This window comes from Camellia sinensis, chromosome 11 (assembly GCF_055761805.1).
Source record: "Camellia sinensis isolate YWXY chromosome 11, ASM5576180v1, whole genome shotgun sequence".
In the NCBI taxonomy this organism is placed as follows: Eukaryota; Viridiplantae; Streptophyta; class Magnoliopsida; order Ericales; family Theaceae; genus Camellia; species Camellia sinensis.
In genome coordinates, this window is record NC_138971.1 from 126,587,506 (window position 1) to 126,603,002 (window position 15,497).

The 15,497-nt window shown below is 40.5% G+C and overlaps 1 protein-coding gene across 6 annotated transcripts in view; it reads right to left on the reverse strand.

Moving 5' to 3' along the window:
• EMB2410 (embryo defective 2410) overlaps positions 1–15,497 on the reverse strand; it is a 52,975-nt gene that overhangs the window by 22,335 nt on the left and 15,143 nt on the right. For 4 of the 6 annotated variants that reach the window (XM_082894713.1, XM_082894712.1, XM_082894711.1 and 1 more), the window contains 3 exons: positions 14,887–15,415; positions 13,979–14,146; positions 13,798–13,857 (listed from right to left, as the gene is read on the reverse strand). In XM_082894713.1, the coding sequence (XP_082750839.1) occupies positions 13,798–13,857; positions 13,979–14,146; positions 14,887–15,415 (757 nt within the window). Of the gene's footprint in view, positions 1–6,386; positions 8,425–13,797; positions 13,858–13,978; positions 14,147–14,886; positions 15,416–15,497 lie in introns of those variants that run through there. The other 2 variants (XM_082894716.1, XM_082894714.1) reach the window with 2 other exon arrangements.

Sequence of the window (15,497 nt, forward strand, 5' to 3'; positions counted from 1 at the left end):
AGAGGTCCACCCAGATACGGAGGCGTATGGAGGTGTCTCTTGGGCTGACAAAGGTGGACAGAGTGACAATAGCAGTGAAGAGGTGTTGCCCATGGTGCTGCAACCATTAGCGATGGAGGAGGGTGCTCCAAAGGAATTTCTGGGACAAAACCAAAAGATATTTCAAGCTAGTGGTGGGTTGAATGGGATTGACGTACCATCGTCTGAGGCAGTGTCAGAATGGGTGTTGGAACACATCAGGGAAATTAGTCGTTGTCTGGGTCTGTCGTTTGAAGGCTATAAAGCGGAGGCTATGCGATTATTTGTGGCAGTGGAAACATCGTGGCAGCAAGGGGCTCCCAGTAAGAGAGTGGGTACGCCGTTCGTTACCCCTGGTAAAAGGGGTAATTATGATCATGGGGAGGAAGAATGCAAGACAAGGTGATAGAAGAGATCGTAGGGGACCATTGTTGTTGAAATGAAGTTAAAAATTTTATCTTGGAATGTGTGGGGTTTGAACGACAAGGATAAGAGGATGACGATGAAGGTAGAGCTGCAGAGTGCAAAAGTTGATGTTGTGTGTCTACAAGAAACAGAGATGGAGGTGTTGAGGATGGAGTTGACTCGGGAAGTGTGGGGGAGGAGGTTTGTGGAATGGACATTTTCGTCGTCATCAGGTATGGCGAGTGGGGTTCTTTGCTGGGATTAAAGGATGGTGGTGAAGGAGGAGGAGGAGGTCGGGATTTTTTCAGTGTCTTGTTTGTTTCAATGTATAGAGGATAGCTTTCGGCGGGCCTTTACTGGGGTGTATGATCCGGTGCAAAATTCGGAACGAGGAGTGTTCCTGGAGGAACTGGAGAATATTGTGTTTCGATAGGATGAACCATGGTGTGTGGAGGGGTGATTTTAATGTTGTCAGGTGCCCATTGGAGAAGATGGGAAATACTCACGTCTCGGGCTCCATGAGAGCCTTTTGCTCTTTCATAGATAAATTGCAACTGGCTGACTTACCTATTCGAGAGTGAAGCTTAACTTGGTTAAATGGGAAGAGGTTGTCTTGAATTGACTGTTTTCTAGTTACTGGGGGATAGAAGGAGCATTTTTCGAAGGTCGTTCATATACGCCTTCCTCGCCCAGTGTCTGACCATTGGCCCATTTTGCTTGATAGTGGGGGGATTCGGCGTGGCCTCGTGTCGTTTCACTTTGAGAATATGTGGCTACAAGCGGAAGGCTTTCTGGATTTGGTGCGGGGATGGTGGAGTAGTTATGTCACTTCTGGCTCTCCTAGTGGTGTGCTGGCCTATAAATTGAAAATGCTTAAAGGAGATTTGAAGAAGTGGAATAAGGAAGTGTTTGGTCGATTAGAGGGCCAAAAAACGGAGGTGGTGTCTTTACTCCAAGCCCTGGATGAATTAGAGGCACAAGAGGGATTGTCTAGTGACGATAGTGTTAGGAAGGAGGCAGCTAGACAGGACTTTGTTCATATCTCTCGCATGGAGGTGTGTTTCAAACAAAAATCTAGATGTTTGTGGTTGAAGGATGGGATCAGAACACGAAATTCTTTCATCGGATGGTGAATGCACATCGGCAGGTTAATCAGATCAATAGGATGCGAGTGGATCGTCGAGAGCTATGTGCGGATGTGGAGATTAAGGAAAAGGTTGTGGATTTCTATCAGTATTGATTTCGACATCAAGAGAGGGCTTGGCGTCCGGGCTTAGAAGGGGTTCAGTTTGATATGATATTGGGTGAGGATAGGGAGATGTTGGAGCGAGCTTTTACGGAGGAGGTGTATGGGGCTCTGTGGGCCATGAGTGGTGATAAAGCCCCAGGTCTAGATGGTTTCTCTATGGCTTTCTTTCAGCACTGTTGAAGCGTGGTTAAGGGAGATGTGATGGCAACAATGGAGGCTTTTTTTATGTCTAGACAATTTGAGAAAAGTTTCAATGCAACTTTTTTTGCTTTGATCCCTAAGAAAGAGGGGGCTGAGGATGTTCGTGACATCAGGCCTATTAGCTTGTTAGGGAGTGTATATAAATTATTGGCTAAAGTGTTGGCAAATAGACTTAGAGGAGTTTTGCAAGCTGCGGTGTCTAAGTCTCATAATGCGTTTGTGGGGGGTAGGCAGATTTTGGATGCAATGTTGGTTGCTAATGAGTGTGTGGATTCTCGAATTCGTAAAAAGCGCCCTGGTTTGATATGCAAACTGGATATTGAGAAGACATATGATAACGTCATTGGGATTTCCTCTTGTATGTGTTGGATCGTATGGAATTTATGGAGATTTGTTGCCAATAGATCAAGTTTTGCGTATCGACTATGTGGATGTCCGTTTTGATTAACGGGGACTCCAGCGCGGTTTTTTCCGACGCATCGAGGTCTTCGGTGGGGGGACCCTTTGTCACCTCTGTTATTCCTCTTAGTGATGGAGGCGTTTAGTAGATTATTGGATAGAGCTGTGCATGAAGGTCTATTGCAGGGTTTTGCTGTGGGATCATTGTTTAGGGCTTCTATTATATGTAGATGATGATTTGATTTTCTGTAGGGCTGAAGTGGAGCAGATAGGATATTTAAGATTGTGTTTTGTTATGCTTTGAGGCAGAGTCAGGCCTCTAGGTTAACTTGCAAAAGTTAAAGTTTTTTCCAGTTGAGGAGGTTGAAAGGTTGCCAGTTCTAGCCGCAGTCTTGGGTTGCAGGGTGTCAGTTCTGCCGGTATTTTATTTGGGTTTGCCGTTAGGAGCTTCATTCAAGGCGAAAGAAGTGTGGGATGGAGTGGTGAACCGTGTTCAACGTCGTTTGGAAGAGGCAATATCTTTTGAAAGAAAAGAGTGTGTTAAACAGCATTCCGACCTACTTCATGTTGGTCCATGTTATCCCAATGTTTGTGGCGCAATGATTGGAGAGGCTTCAAAGGGATTTTCTGTGGGGTAGTGGCAGTGATGAATTTAGATATCATTTGGTTGACTGGGGACGAATTTGTCGATCTAAGCAAGTAGGGGATTCAAAGGTGAGGAGGTTGGTGACTTTTAATGCAACGTTGTTATGAAAGTGGTTGTGGCATTTTGCTTCGGAGCAGGATAGATTCTGGCAAAGGGTGGTATCTTCTGAGTATGGGGTGGGAAGGGGGAATTGGGTCTCTAGGGACGTGATCAGGACTTATGAATGTGGGCTATGGAAAGGTGTTAGAATATATAGTGATACATGTTATTTTTTGTGTTGAGTGAGAGTACTATGGTCATATTGTATTCTATATATTTGCTAATGTTTTAGGTTTATGAAAGGAACCAAGAAACATACGTTTAATAAGATACACAGTCTTCCCTTTGTTCCTTCTCTCTCTCTCTCTAGCCCTAATCAAAGTTTTCCATACTTTTACACTTCAACTTGGTATCAGAGCTTCGATTCAACCTTATCAAAGTGTTCTTTAGTCACTCGCGTTTCCTTTGGGGGGACAACGACGTGCTGACATCATCTTCCGTACGATGACGTCAACATGATGTCACAGACTATACGGACGAAGTGACCCTTCCTTAGTCGTCTTCCTCTTCTGATCTCAATGGTGATTTTTGTGAATTTTTTTGAGACCATCTGATGTGAGTTTTTTATTTTTGAAAGATTTTCGAGTTAATAGTGTCATATTTTTTATTTGCGATCAAGCTCCTTACCCAGAGTTTTTTGCTTCTTGAAGCCTCTTCCTTGGGAGCCAAAATAGCCCTAGGAGGCTATCTTTGAGATTGTTCACATGGCTCTCGTGGTGGTCATTATTCTCATGGTTCTCATAGTGGTGGTGGATGTGGTATTGGTGTTGTATCTTGTGGTGATCGGAAATGTACTCATTATGGTGCCTTGGGTCATTCTGAACCTTGGTGTTGACAGAAGTATAGTAAACCTGATCATGTGAATCAGGTTATGGATGCTCCATCCTCTAAGTTGACTTTAGTTCCCTCTGGACCAAATGCTTCCCCGACTGATTCTCGTGATGCACTCACCACCCAGATTAACGAGCTTACTGAGATAGTCAATTCTCTTCATACTACTTTTTCTTCATCTTCTACTGCTACATTAGCTAGCTCAGGTAATATTGCATGCATGGCTCAATCCCCTCAACCTTGGCTTTAGACTCTGGCTCTAGTTCTAATATTTCTGGTAATTCCTATCTTTTTCATACTCTTCGTCTTGTTACCCGTAATATTATACTCAGTGATGGATCCTCCCGACCTGTTAGTGGCCAAGGCACTCTTCAGCCCACTCCATCTCTCTCCTTACCCTCTAGTCTCTATGTCCCGTTCTTTCCTTTTAATTTTCTTTTTGTTAGTCAATTAACTAAAGTTCTACAATGTTCTGTAACCTTTTCTCTCTCCTCTCGTGTTTTACAAGACCTCTAGACCAAGAAGATGATTGATTCAGGGCATGAGAAGGATGACTTATATTTTTTGGACACTGCTGGTTCTCTTCCTTCTAGTTCTGTTGTTTTAAGTGCTACCGTGTCTCCCTTGCAATGGCATTCCCATCTGGGTCATCCATTCTTGGCCAAGCTTAAGTTAGCTATTTCGGGTTTAAGCCATTTGTCTCAACTTGAATGTGAAGCGTGTCAACTCAACAAGCATCACCGTAGTTCTTTTTCTAGTCGTAGTATTAGTCTTGTGTCAGCGTCTTTTGATTTAGTCCATACAGACATATGGGGTCCTTCTTGCACTCCCACTGTTAATGGTTTTTTTTATTATTATTTTGTTATTTTTGTGGATGATTATTCTCAAATGACTTGGTTGTTTTTATTATGGCAGTGTTCTGACTTGCCCTAAATAATTTCTAAGTTTTATAATGAAATTTTTACTTAGTTTGGGAAACGCATTAAGGTATTTCAGTCTGATAATGCCTTAGAATATGTGTAATCTATTATGAATATTTTTGTGATGCTCTTAGTATTTTCCATCAAACTAGTTGTGCTCATACATCGCAGCAAAATGGTGTTGCTGAGCGGAAACACCGACATTTGCTAGATGTTGCCCGGACCTTGATGTTTAACATGCATGTTCCTAAACAATTTTGGGGTGATGCTCTGTTAATTGCATGTTTCCTTATTAACCGCGTGCCCTCCGTTGTTATACATAAACTTAGAAAATATGAGGAAGAAGAATTCCGAAAATATGAGGAAGAAGGAATATATTTCTGTTATATTCAAAACTTCTTATTTTACAAGACCAAATGACACTCCTTATATAGGAGATATTACAAACATCATTATAACCCATTATATGCCACTTACATATTATATATTACCACTATCTACCACTATCATATTATATACATGCCACTATCTACCACCAACACCACTATCATATTCTATACATGCCACTATCTACCACCAACACCACTATCATATGCCACTATCTTATTATATGCATTAACACAAATTTCCAGCACTCCCCCTCAAGCTGGTTTGAAGATATCTTCCATAGCCAGCTTGCTAGTCAGCTTATCAAATTGCTTCTTGTGTAGTCCCTTCGTAAGCACATCAGCTAATTGTTCACCTGTTGGAAGGTGGGTCATACAGATTATGTCAGCATTGATTTTCTCCTTGATGAAATGTTTATCCACTTCTATATGTTTTGTGCGATCATGTAGAACTGGATTATGAGCTATAGATATAGCTGCTTTGTTGTCACAATAGACCTTCATAGGTGTCGGGTGAGAAAGCTTTAATTCTTCAAGAATTCTTTTAATCCACATTACTTCACAGATTCCATGGGCAACAGCTCTAAACTCTGCTTCTGCACTACTTCTAGCTACCACATTCTGTTTTTTACTCCGCCATGTAATTAGGTTCCCACCTACAAAGGAGCAGTATCCGGATGTTGATCTCCTGTCTGTAACACTTCCTGCCCAGTCTGCATCTGTGTATACTTCAACTTGAAGATGTCCATGTTTCTTGAACAGTAAGCCTCTCCCTGGAGTTCCTTTCAAATATCTTAAGATCTTATAAACGGCCTCAAAGTGCTCTGCCCCTGGTGAGTGCATGAACTGACTTACCATGCTGACTGCAAAGGCAATATCAGGCCGCGTATGAGACAAGTAAATCAATTTCCCGACAAGTCGCTGATATTGTTCCCTCTCTTTGACTTCTTCAGCCTTAGCAGCTTGTAACTTCAAGTTAGGCTCGATCGGAGTCTCCACCATCTTACAACCAAGCATACCTGTTTCTCCAAGGAGATCAAGAACATATTTTCTCTGATTAACGAATATACCTTCCTTGGATCTTGCAAATTCCATTCCGAGGAAATACTTGAGGGCTCCCAGATCCTTAATGTGAAATTCTTTTGCGAGTTTCTCTTTGAGGGCTGCTAACTCTGCTTCATCATTACCAGTTAAAATGATGTCATCAACATAAACAATCAAAATTGCAATTTTACTGTTTTTTGAATGTTTATAAAATATTGTGTGATCTGCTTGACTCTGTGAGAAGCCACAACTGATAACTGCCTTCCCAAAGCGTTCAAACCACGCTCTTGGTGATTGTTTGAGTCCGTATAATGACTTGTTCAATCTGCATACTCTGTCGCTTCCAAGTCACTGCTCAAATCCCGGCGGTAGGCTCATGAACACCTCCTCTTCAAGATCACCATTGAGAAATGCATTTTTAATGTCAAGTTGATGTAGAGGCCAATCTGAATTTACTGCAAGAGATAACAGTACTCTGATGGAATTTATTTTAGCAACAGGAGCAAACGTCTCCTGATAGTCGATCCCATAAGTTTGAGTGAAGCCTTTAGCCACCAGTCTCGCCTTGTATCTCTCAACGCTTCCATCTGCGTTACATTTTATCGTAAACACCCATTTACACCCAACTGTTTTCTTGTCTTTGGGTAGATCAACTATCTCCCAAGTACCACTTCTCCTTAAAGCATTCATCTCCTCCATGACTGCTAATTTCCAATTCGGATCATCCAATGCTTCCTGTATATTCCTTGGAACAAACAAGTGTGAAATCCTAGATGTGAAAGCTCTATGGTTTTTAGACAGTCTTTGATAGGAGAGGTAATTTGCAATAGGATGTTTAATGCAATTTCGGACACCTTTCCTTATTGCTATAGGAACATCAAGGTCGGAAATAGAAGGAATAGGATTACCTAAAATTTCGATGCCAGAACTCAGGTGGACATTCGGGTCATTAGGATGGACATTCGGGTCATTATTCCTCAGATGAAATCGCTTCCTAGTATAAACCTGAAGCTCAGGATTTAGATCATTTTGTAGTACTTCTCCCCCTAAACAAGAATCTTCTTGACTAGGCACCATAGAACTTGGTTCTCCTAAGTGATCATTATCAAACAGATGTGGTTTTTGTGTAGGATAAATGACATTGGGGAGCGGGATAGAAATATCCCAAAAACGGTCTTCTACTCCACTTGTCTCCCCCTGAAGAGAAGTGTTGGGGAAATAGGATTTTGTTTCCACAAATGACACATCCATACTCACATGAAATTTCTTGGTTTGAGGATCGAAACACTTATACCCCTTTTTGTTTGAGGAATAACCCAAAAAAACACATTTTATAGCACGGGGGTCAAGTTTTGAACGAAATTGACTAGGAACATGAACATAGGCAGTACAACCAAAAACTTTGGTGGGTAAATCAGAAAACAACCTCGTGTCAGGAAAAAAAGTTTTGAGACAATCGAAAGGTGTTTTGTATGTTAACACCTTTGTAGGCATCCTGTTTATCAAATAAGAGGCTGTTAAAATTGCTTCACCCCATAAATATTTAGGAACATGCATGTAAAACATTATAGCACGTGCTACTTCAAGTAGATGCTTATTTTTTCGTTCTGCAATGCCATTTTGTTGAGGGGTATTCCGACATGTAGATTGATGAAAAATCCCTTTTTTTTTCAAAAACTCACCCAACTGCTCATTGAAATATTCTGTTCCATTATCAGAATGTAAAATACCAATTTTGGTTTGAAATTGGTTTTCAATCATATTGTAAAAATTTGTGAATAAATTTTTCACGTCAGATTTTTTATTCATCAAATAAATCCAACATAAGCGGGTATGGTCATCAATGAATGTAACAAACCATCTTTTACCAGAAAGAGTAGTGATTTTAGAAGGGCCCCAAACATCACTATGAATCAAATAAAAAGGTTTGGAAGCCTGGTAAGGTTTTGGCAAATAAGTAGAGCGATGAAATTTTGCAAAAATGCAACTTTCACAATGAAAAGAAGAACAATCAATCTCTTTAAATAATTCTAGAAATAAATGTTTCAGATAAAGAAAACTAGGATGTCCTAGCCTATAGTGCCATAGCATTATTTTTTCTCGAACAGAGATTGAACTAGTACTATTAAAGCTCTGAGCTTTTTTATTACTAACAGGTACTTCATCAAAGTAGTAAAGACCTTCAAGCATCCTAGCACGCCCAATCATCATCCCCGAGTTCTGGTCCTGAAATTCACAATGGGATTCAAAAAATGTAACACGACAATTAGAATCCTTAGATAGTTTACTGACAGACAAAAGGTTACAAGCTAAGTTGGGGACGTGAAGAACAGCATTGAGATTAATTTTCTCAGTTAGTTTAATAAATCATTTTCCTGCAATAGGTGAAAAACTACCATCGGCTATTCTGATTTTGTCATGACCAGAACAAGGGAAATAGGTACTAAACAAATGGGAAAAACTAGTCATGTGATCGGAGGCACCGGAATCTATGATCCACGGAGAGAAGTTTAGGCAAGAGAAGGCTTTAGGATTTCTACCTGTTTGTGCCAACAAAACACTAGGAGTACCGGATGAGGAGTTGGATTTTATCAGCTTTAAGAGTTGATCAATCTGCTCTTTGTTGAAGGGACCTGAATCGGCTTCATTAGCGGTAGGAAAGCCACGATTCTTCTCTCCTTGTTTGCTGCTTTTCCAGTTGACAGGTTTGCCATGGATCTTCCAACACGTTTCGCGTGTATGGCGAGGCTTGTTGCAAAAATCACACCAGACCCGTGGCTTATCATCAAACTTGCGCTGGTAATTTGCAGCCTTGTTGGCCGCAGCATCGCTAATTAAAGCAGAAATTTCAATTGATTCACCAGTACCTTTTTTCTTAAGCATGACGCTCCTTCGGCTCTCTTCCCTTCTGACTTCGGCAAATACTTCGCCAATGGATGGGAGAGGAGGTCTGCCAATAATTCTTCCTCGCACTTCATCGAACTCAATGTTGAGGCCGGCAAGAAACTTGTAAATACGGTTGTCTTCCACAGTTTTCTTGTGGTGGTTGCAGTCGTCAACCGATTTCCATTCGTATGTGTTGAAGATGTCAAGATCCTGCCACAACCTTTTCAACGAATTGAAATATTTGGTGACGGAATCATCTCCTTGACGAATCTCTCCCAACTTCAAAGTTAATTTGAAAACTTGAGATTGATTTCCTAGGTCAGAATACATCTGACTAACATTATCCCACAATTCTTGTGCAGTAGGATAGCACATGTAATTAGAGCTTATATCCTCCTCCATGGAATTGACCAACCATGTCATAACCATGGAGTTTTCAGCGTCCCAACTGTCGAACAGCGGATCATTAACAGCAGGAGCCTTCTTGTCACCAGTGATGTAACCGATCTTTCCTTGCCCACGGATATACATCCGGACAGATTGTGACCAGCGGAGAAAATTATCACCATTTAGGCGGATGGTGGTGATTTGGACAGAGTGAGAGTTGGACGTTTTCACCGGAATGGCAGCGGCAGGGGTTGAAGTGGTTTCGGACGTGACTTCCGACATGGCTATGACGGTTTTAGGGCTGCTGTGTTTTTTGTAGCTCTGATACCAACTTAGAAAATATGAGGAAGAAGAACTCCGAAAATATGAGGAAGAAGGAATATATTTCTGTTATATTCAAAACTTCTTATTTTACAAGACCAAATGACACTCCTTATATAGGAGACATTACAAACATCATTATAACCCATTATATGCCACTTACATATTATATATTACCACTATCTACCACTATCATATTATATACATGCCACTATCTACCACCAACACCACTATCATATTCTATACATGCCACTATCTACCACCAACACCACTATCATATTCTATACATGCCACTATCTACCACCAACACCACTATCATATGCCACTATCTTATTATATGCATTAACACAAATTTCCAGCACATAATCAGTCTCCCTTCTCTCAATTATACCCTAATTGTTCTTCGTTTCCTCTTCCTCCTCATGTTTTTGGTTGTGTGGCCTTTGTCCATGTCCTTGATCCGGGGCAAGATAAATTATCTCCCGAGCTCGCAAATGTATTTTTGTCGACTATTCCCATACACAAAAAGGTTATCAGTGTTATCATCCCGAGTCTCGTCGATTCTTTATTAGTGCCAATGTCACCTTTTTTGAGTCCACCTCCTTTTTCTCCTCATCTGGTTAGCAGTTATCAGAGGATCTTATCTTTTGTTATGAGGGGGAGACATCCGTTCTAACTCCTACTCTTCCGGTGCCCTTTGTTTCCTCGTCATCTTCTGTTGGTTTGGATTCTTCTCCGTCATCTCCTCTACAAGTTCATCAGCAGTCCCAAGCCTATCAAGTGGTTTCTTATGGCCCGGCTACTTCATCTTTTATGTCTGAGGTTCCTGCCCCCCCTCTACCTATGCCATTTGATGATGATTTACTTATTGCATTGTGCCGAAGTAAACGTACTTGTACTCAGCATCCTATTTCTAATTTTGTTTCTTATGCTCGCCTTTCCCCTAGTTTTCACTCCTTTGTTCATAGCTTGTCTTGTCTTTCTATTCCATCTTCTTTTCAGCAGGCTATGTTGATGTTGGGTTGGAAACATGCTATGGATGAGGAGATAAGTGCTCTTCATTAGAATCAAACTTGAGAACTTACACCTCTTCCTTTTAGGAAACTTGTTGTTGGCTATCGTTGTATTTATACTGTTAAGTATCTTCCTTATGGTACTGTTGAGCGGCTTAAAGCCCGTCTCGTGGCCAAAGGTTATACTCAAACCTATGGCGTTGATTATCTAGAGACCTTCTCCCCTGTGGCTCGCCTTAATTTTGTTCAGATTCTTCTCTCTGTTGCCATTAGTCAGTCTTGGCCTTTATATCAGCTTGATATAAAGAACGTCTTTCTTCATGGCAACCTTAACGAGGAGGTCTATATGGATCAACCTCCTGGCTATGTTGTTCCTAGTCATGAGCATTCGGTTTGTCCGTTACGGAAGGCTTTATATAGTCTCAAACATTGTCCTCGTGCTTGGTTTGATCGCTTCAGTATTGTTGTGCTTGCATGAGTTCTGTCATTCCACTTCTAATCACTCTATTTTTGTTCGTCACTCATCTACTGAGGTTGTTGTTCTCATTGTTTATGTGGACAACATCATCATCTCTGGCAGTGACTCCACCCGTATTGCTAATCTGAAGCTTTATATAGGTAAGCAATTTCACACAAAGGACTTAGGTAGTCTGCAGTATTTTCTTGGGATTGAGATTGCTCGCTCGTCTCAGGGTTTGTTTCTTTCTCAACGTAAGTATGTTCTTGATCTTCTTGTTGAAACTAGTCTTCTGGGCACTCGTCCCAATGACACTTCTATACACTCCTCGGTTAAACTTGATGGTGAGACTGGAGAGTTGTTTAATGATATTGGTCAGTATCATCGTTTAGTTGGAAAGTTGATTTATCTTACCATCACTCATCCGGATATCACTTATGTGGTGAGTGTTGTTAGCCAATTTATGCATACTCCTCATGAACCTCATTTTGATGCTGTGTTTCAAATCGTGTGTTATCTCAAACATGCTCCAAGTCGCCGTTTACTTTATCATCTATCGTCACTGGCTTTAGTGATGCTGATTGGGCTGGCAATCGGACTGACCGTCATTCTATATCTGGATATTGCACTTTTGTTGGAGGTAACCTTGTTACTTGGCATAGCAAGAAACAACCAGTTGTTGCTCGTTTGAGTGCTGAAGCTAAGTATCGTGCTATGGTGCATACCGCCTCTAAGATGTTATGGGTTTATTATCTTCTATAGGATTTTGGTATCCGTGTTCCTACTCCTATGAGCATGAGCTATGATAATCAAGCTGCTATTTTTATTGCCAATAACCCCATGTTTCATGAGTGTACGAAACATATTAAAGTTGACTGTCATTTTTATACAGGAGTTGCTGTTGCGTCAGCAACTTGTGACACCATATGTTCACTTTGATGATCAATTGGGTGATATCTTCACCAAACCACTTGCTCGCTCTTCGTTTCAGTGTCTCTCTGCCAAGCTGGGCATGTTCGATCTCTTTGCTCCAACTTGAGAAGGAGTGTTAGAATATATAGTGATATATGTTATTTTTTGTGTTTGAGTGAGGGTACTATGGTCATATTGTATTCTATATATTTGTTGATGTTTTAGGTTTATGAAAGGAACTTCTCTCTTTCTCTCTAGCCCTAATCAAAGTTTTTCATGCTTTTACACTTCAACTAAAGGGATTTGGCTTAGGGAGGGAGGAATTTTGGAAGTGGGTAGGGTTCAAGGTGGGAGATGAGTTGAGGGTGAGATTTTGGAAGGATAGGTCGTGTGGTGGGGAGTCACTGGAGGCCAGTTTTCCTTTGATTTTTAATATTATGGTTGATCGGGAGGCGATGGTGGCATCTTATTTAGGGGGTGGGGATGTGGTGGTTTGGGATATTCAGTTACGGCGAGAGGTGCAAGATTGGGAGGTTGCTCAGTTGGTGGAGTTGTGGGGTTTTTTTTATACGGTTTGGGGATTACTGGGGTGGGACAAGATGTTATGGTGTGGAATGGGGTGGGTGCAAAGGGGCGGTTCACAGTTGCATCATTGTATTGGGTTTTGGTGGGGGAAGCTTTTCCTTGGGAAAGTGTTTGGGTGCCGGGCTTTCCATCTAAGGTGGCGTTCTTCATGTGGACAGCAGCTTTAGGACGAAATCTCACTTTGCACAACTTGATGTGGCGTGGGCATGTTTTAGTGAATCGATGCTGCATGTGCTGTGCTAATGCCGAGTCGATGGATCATTTGTTTCTTCATTGTTCGGCGGCTTCACGGTTGTAGGGTTTCATTTGCTCTCTTTGGGATTGCTTGGGTCCAACCGAAGGGGGTGTTGGATATGCTTTGGGTGTGATGGGGTGTTTGGATTGGGCGTCAACGCCGGCGGGTGTGGTTGATGGGGCCATTCTGTTTGATGTGGCTTGTTTGGATGGAGCGGAATAAACGTACTTTCTTAGAAGTTTCTCATGGGGTTGCTTGGTTAGAAAATCGCCATTTTATAGTTTTGTATAGTTGGTTGGAGATGAAGGTTGATCCGGGCATGTTTGTTTTTTTAGATTTTCTAGATGAAGTGATTGATTAGTCTGTTTTTGGTTTCCCCTAATTGGGGATGTCATTTTGTATTCGTTGCATCATTTTGATGCTTTCTTAATCATATTTGCTTATTTATCAACAAAAAACAAAAACAAAAACAAAAAGATTGTCCAACACTAATCAAATATATGAATAATTTGATCAAGTAATAAAGTACTGCACTAGTGTTTGTGCCGGAGAGCAAAAAAAAAATTTCAAAGCTCACACAAGTGGGAGCAATCTAATCTAACAATCATTCACACCACTTTCAATACAATAACGCATCTTTATTTATGTATTTCTTTGGTTTTGTTCATGCTTTTTACTGTATTATGTCTATTTGTTTTCTACTATCCAATGAGATTATCATACATGGGAACGAGAGCTTCATATGGAAGATACCAAGGTAATCTTTCAACAATAAAGTCAAGCAGGCCAATATGACAGCTTACTCTTTGTAATGCTCCTCGAAGCGAAGCCAGCTCCAATTCATCAAGTGGTAAATGGCGTACCTAAATGCATATGAAAAGAAGACCAAAAAAAAAAAAACTCACAAAATAAGACCATTCAAGAGTCAAAATAGAGAAACAAAGACTAACTTTGCTATTAGATCATGGATGAGACAGTAAGAACCTCCAAGTTAGCTGAATGTAGTGGTCGGTAGCAAACATTAGCCCTTAGGTGACCCTTTTGAAGAGAAAAGGACAAAACTTTTCCATTTAAGTTTTCTCCAACATTAGGCTGTAATGCTCCTAAAACCTCCACAGCAAGACTCTCATCTGGCCTACCAGTGGCATCCAGCTGCATCGCCACGTAACAAGAAAAACCACTCTTTTTGATTAATTGAAATGTACATATTTACTTATAATTTATAAAAATAAAAATCACTGCTTGAGCATAAAAAAGCAGATGCACAATGATAGGTGACCACTGCATTCAAAACTTAGCTGTGCAACACAATATATGTATACATATATGATCAAAATCAGATCAACTAGACACCACATGTATCAACTGGTCCCCAGCTAAATCATCCAATGGAAATCCCATTTCCGTAATGCATATCATAAAACAATACCACTGTGGGCTACTACCTCAGAGTCATGCTGATTCATAGCCATAGAGGCGGTGCAGCCACTATTGCACCTGTTAGGATGCAAATTACCAAAGGTTGGTTCAAAACCTCATTGTTCACCTCTCTTTCCCATTTCAGATTCTTGAAGACCAACGATCTTAAACATTATAAAACAAGGGATCAAAGTCCACATAAGGATGAAAAGCTGACTTAGAAACCCTATTTTGGATCCAATTGCTTATTGGCTTTTTCCCTTCTTTTTTTTCCAAATCTTTTTTGATATATTGATTTGTTCTCTCTGGATTTTATGAAATCTAGAGAATCTAAACAAAAAGTAGAAAACCCATGTAAACTGGTGCTTTCTGATGCCACGTATGTTGATCAAAAAATAAATTAAAATAATATCTCAAGTACACTCCAAAAGAGCAATTTATTTACAGATATTCACAGAAGTTGTAAGGCAAACCTTGATACATTTACGTGAGATGCTCAACGATCCAACCAACTGAGGTGCAAGCGTCAACTGATTCAGTTTAAGACCAGAGATTGACACCTGCCCAACAAGACTATGTGTATCTCCATTATCTTTTATTTGCATATCCTCCATTTTCTTTTCAGAACAACAGAATTGCTCATCAATAATGTCAAAAGGCTTAACAACATTCCCTTGAAACTTGATTCTTCCAGTAGCTTTCAAATGTATAGGCCTTAGAGAATCAAAAGGATAAGAAGAAACTAAGCTGAAAAATTCAAAACTGCGCATACGTAAATCCAATTCCACTCCTTCTACAATTACGGGAATTGCACCTTTCGCATCATACTCTTTTCTGTTTATCCAATATTCATCAGGATAAGATGTTTGAACTTTTGCAAACAATTCAAAAGCAACTGATGAAGAATCAACAGTAATGTAATCGTGAGAGATGATTATATCTCCTCGGGCTTCGCTGAATGACCCTTCAGCTTTTGGTGCAGTCCATTTAATGTCAAACCTCCTGCAATTGAAAACTATGGCATAAAACCCCACCTCATATATAATCAATTTGCAATTAAATCAGTGATTTTATCAACAATTAG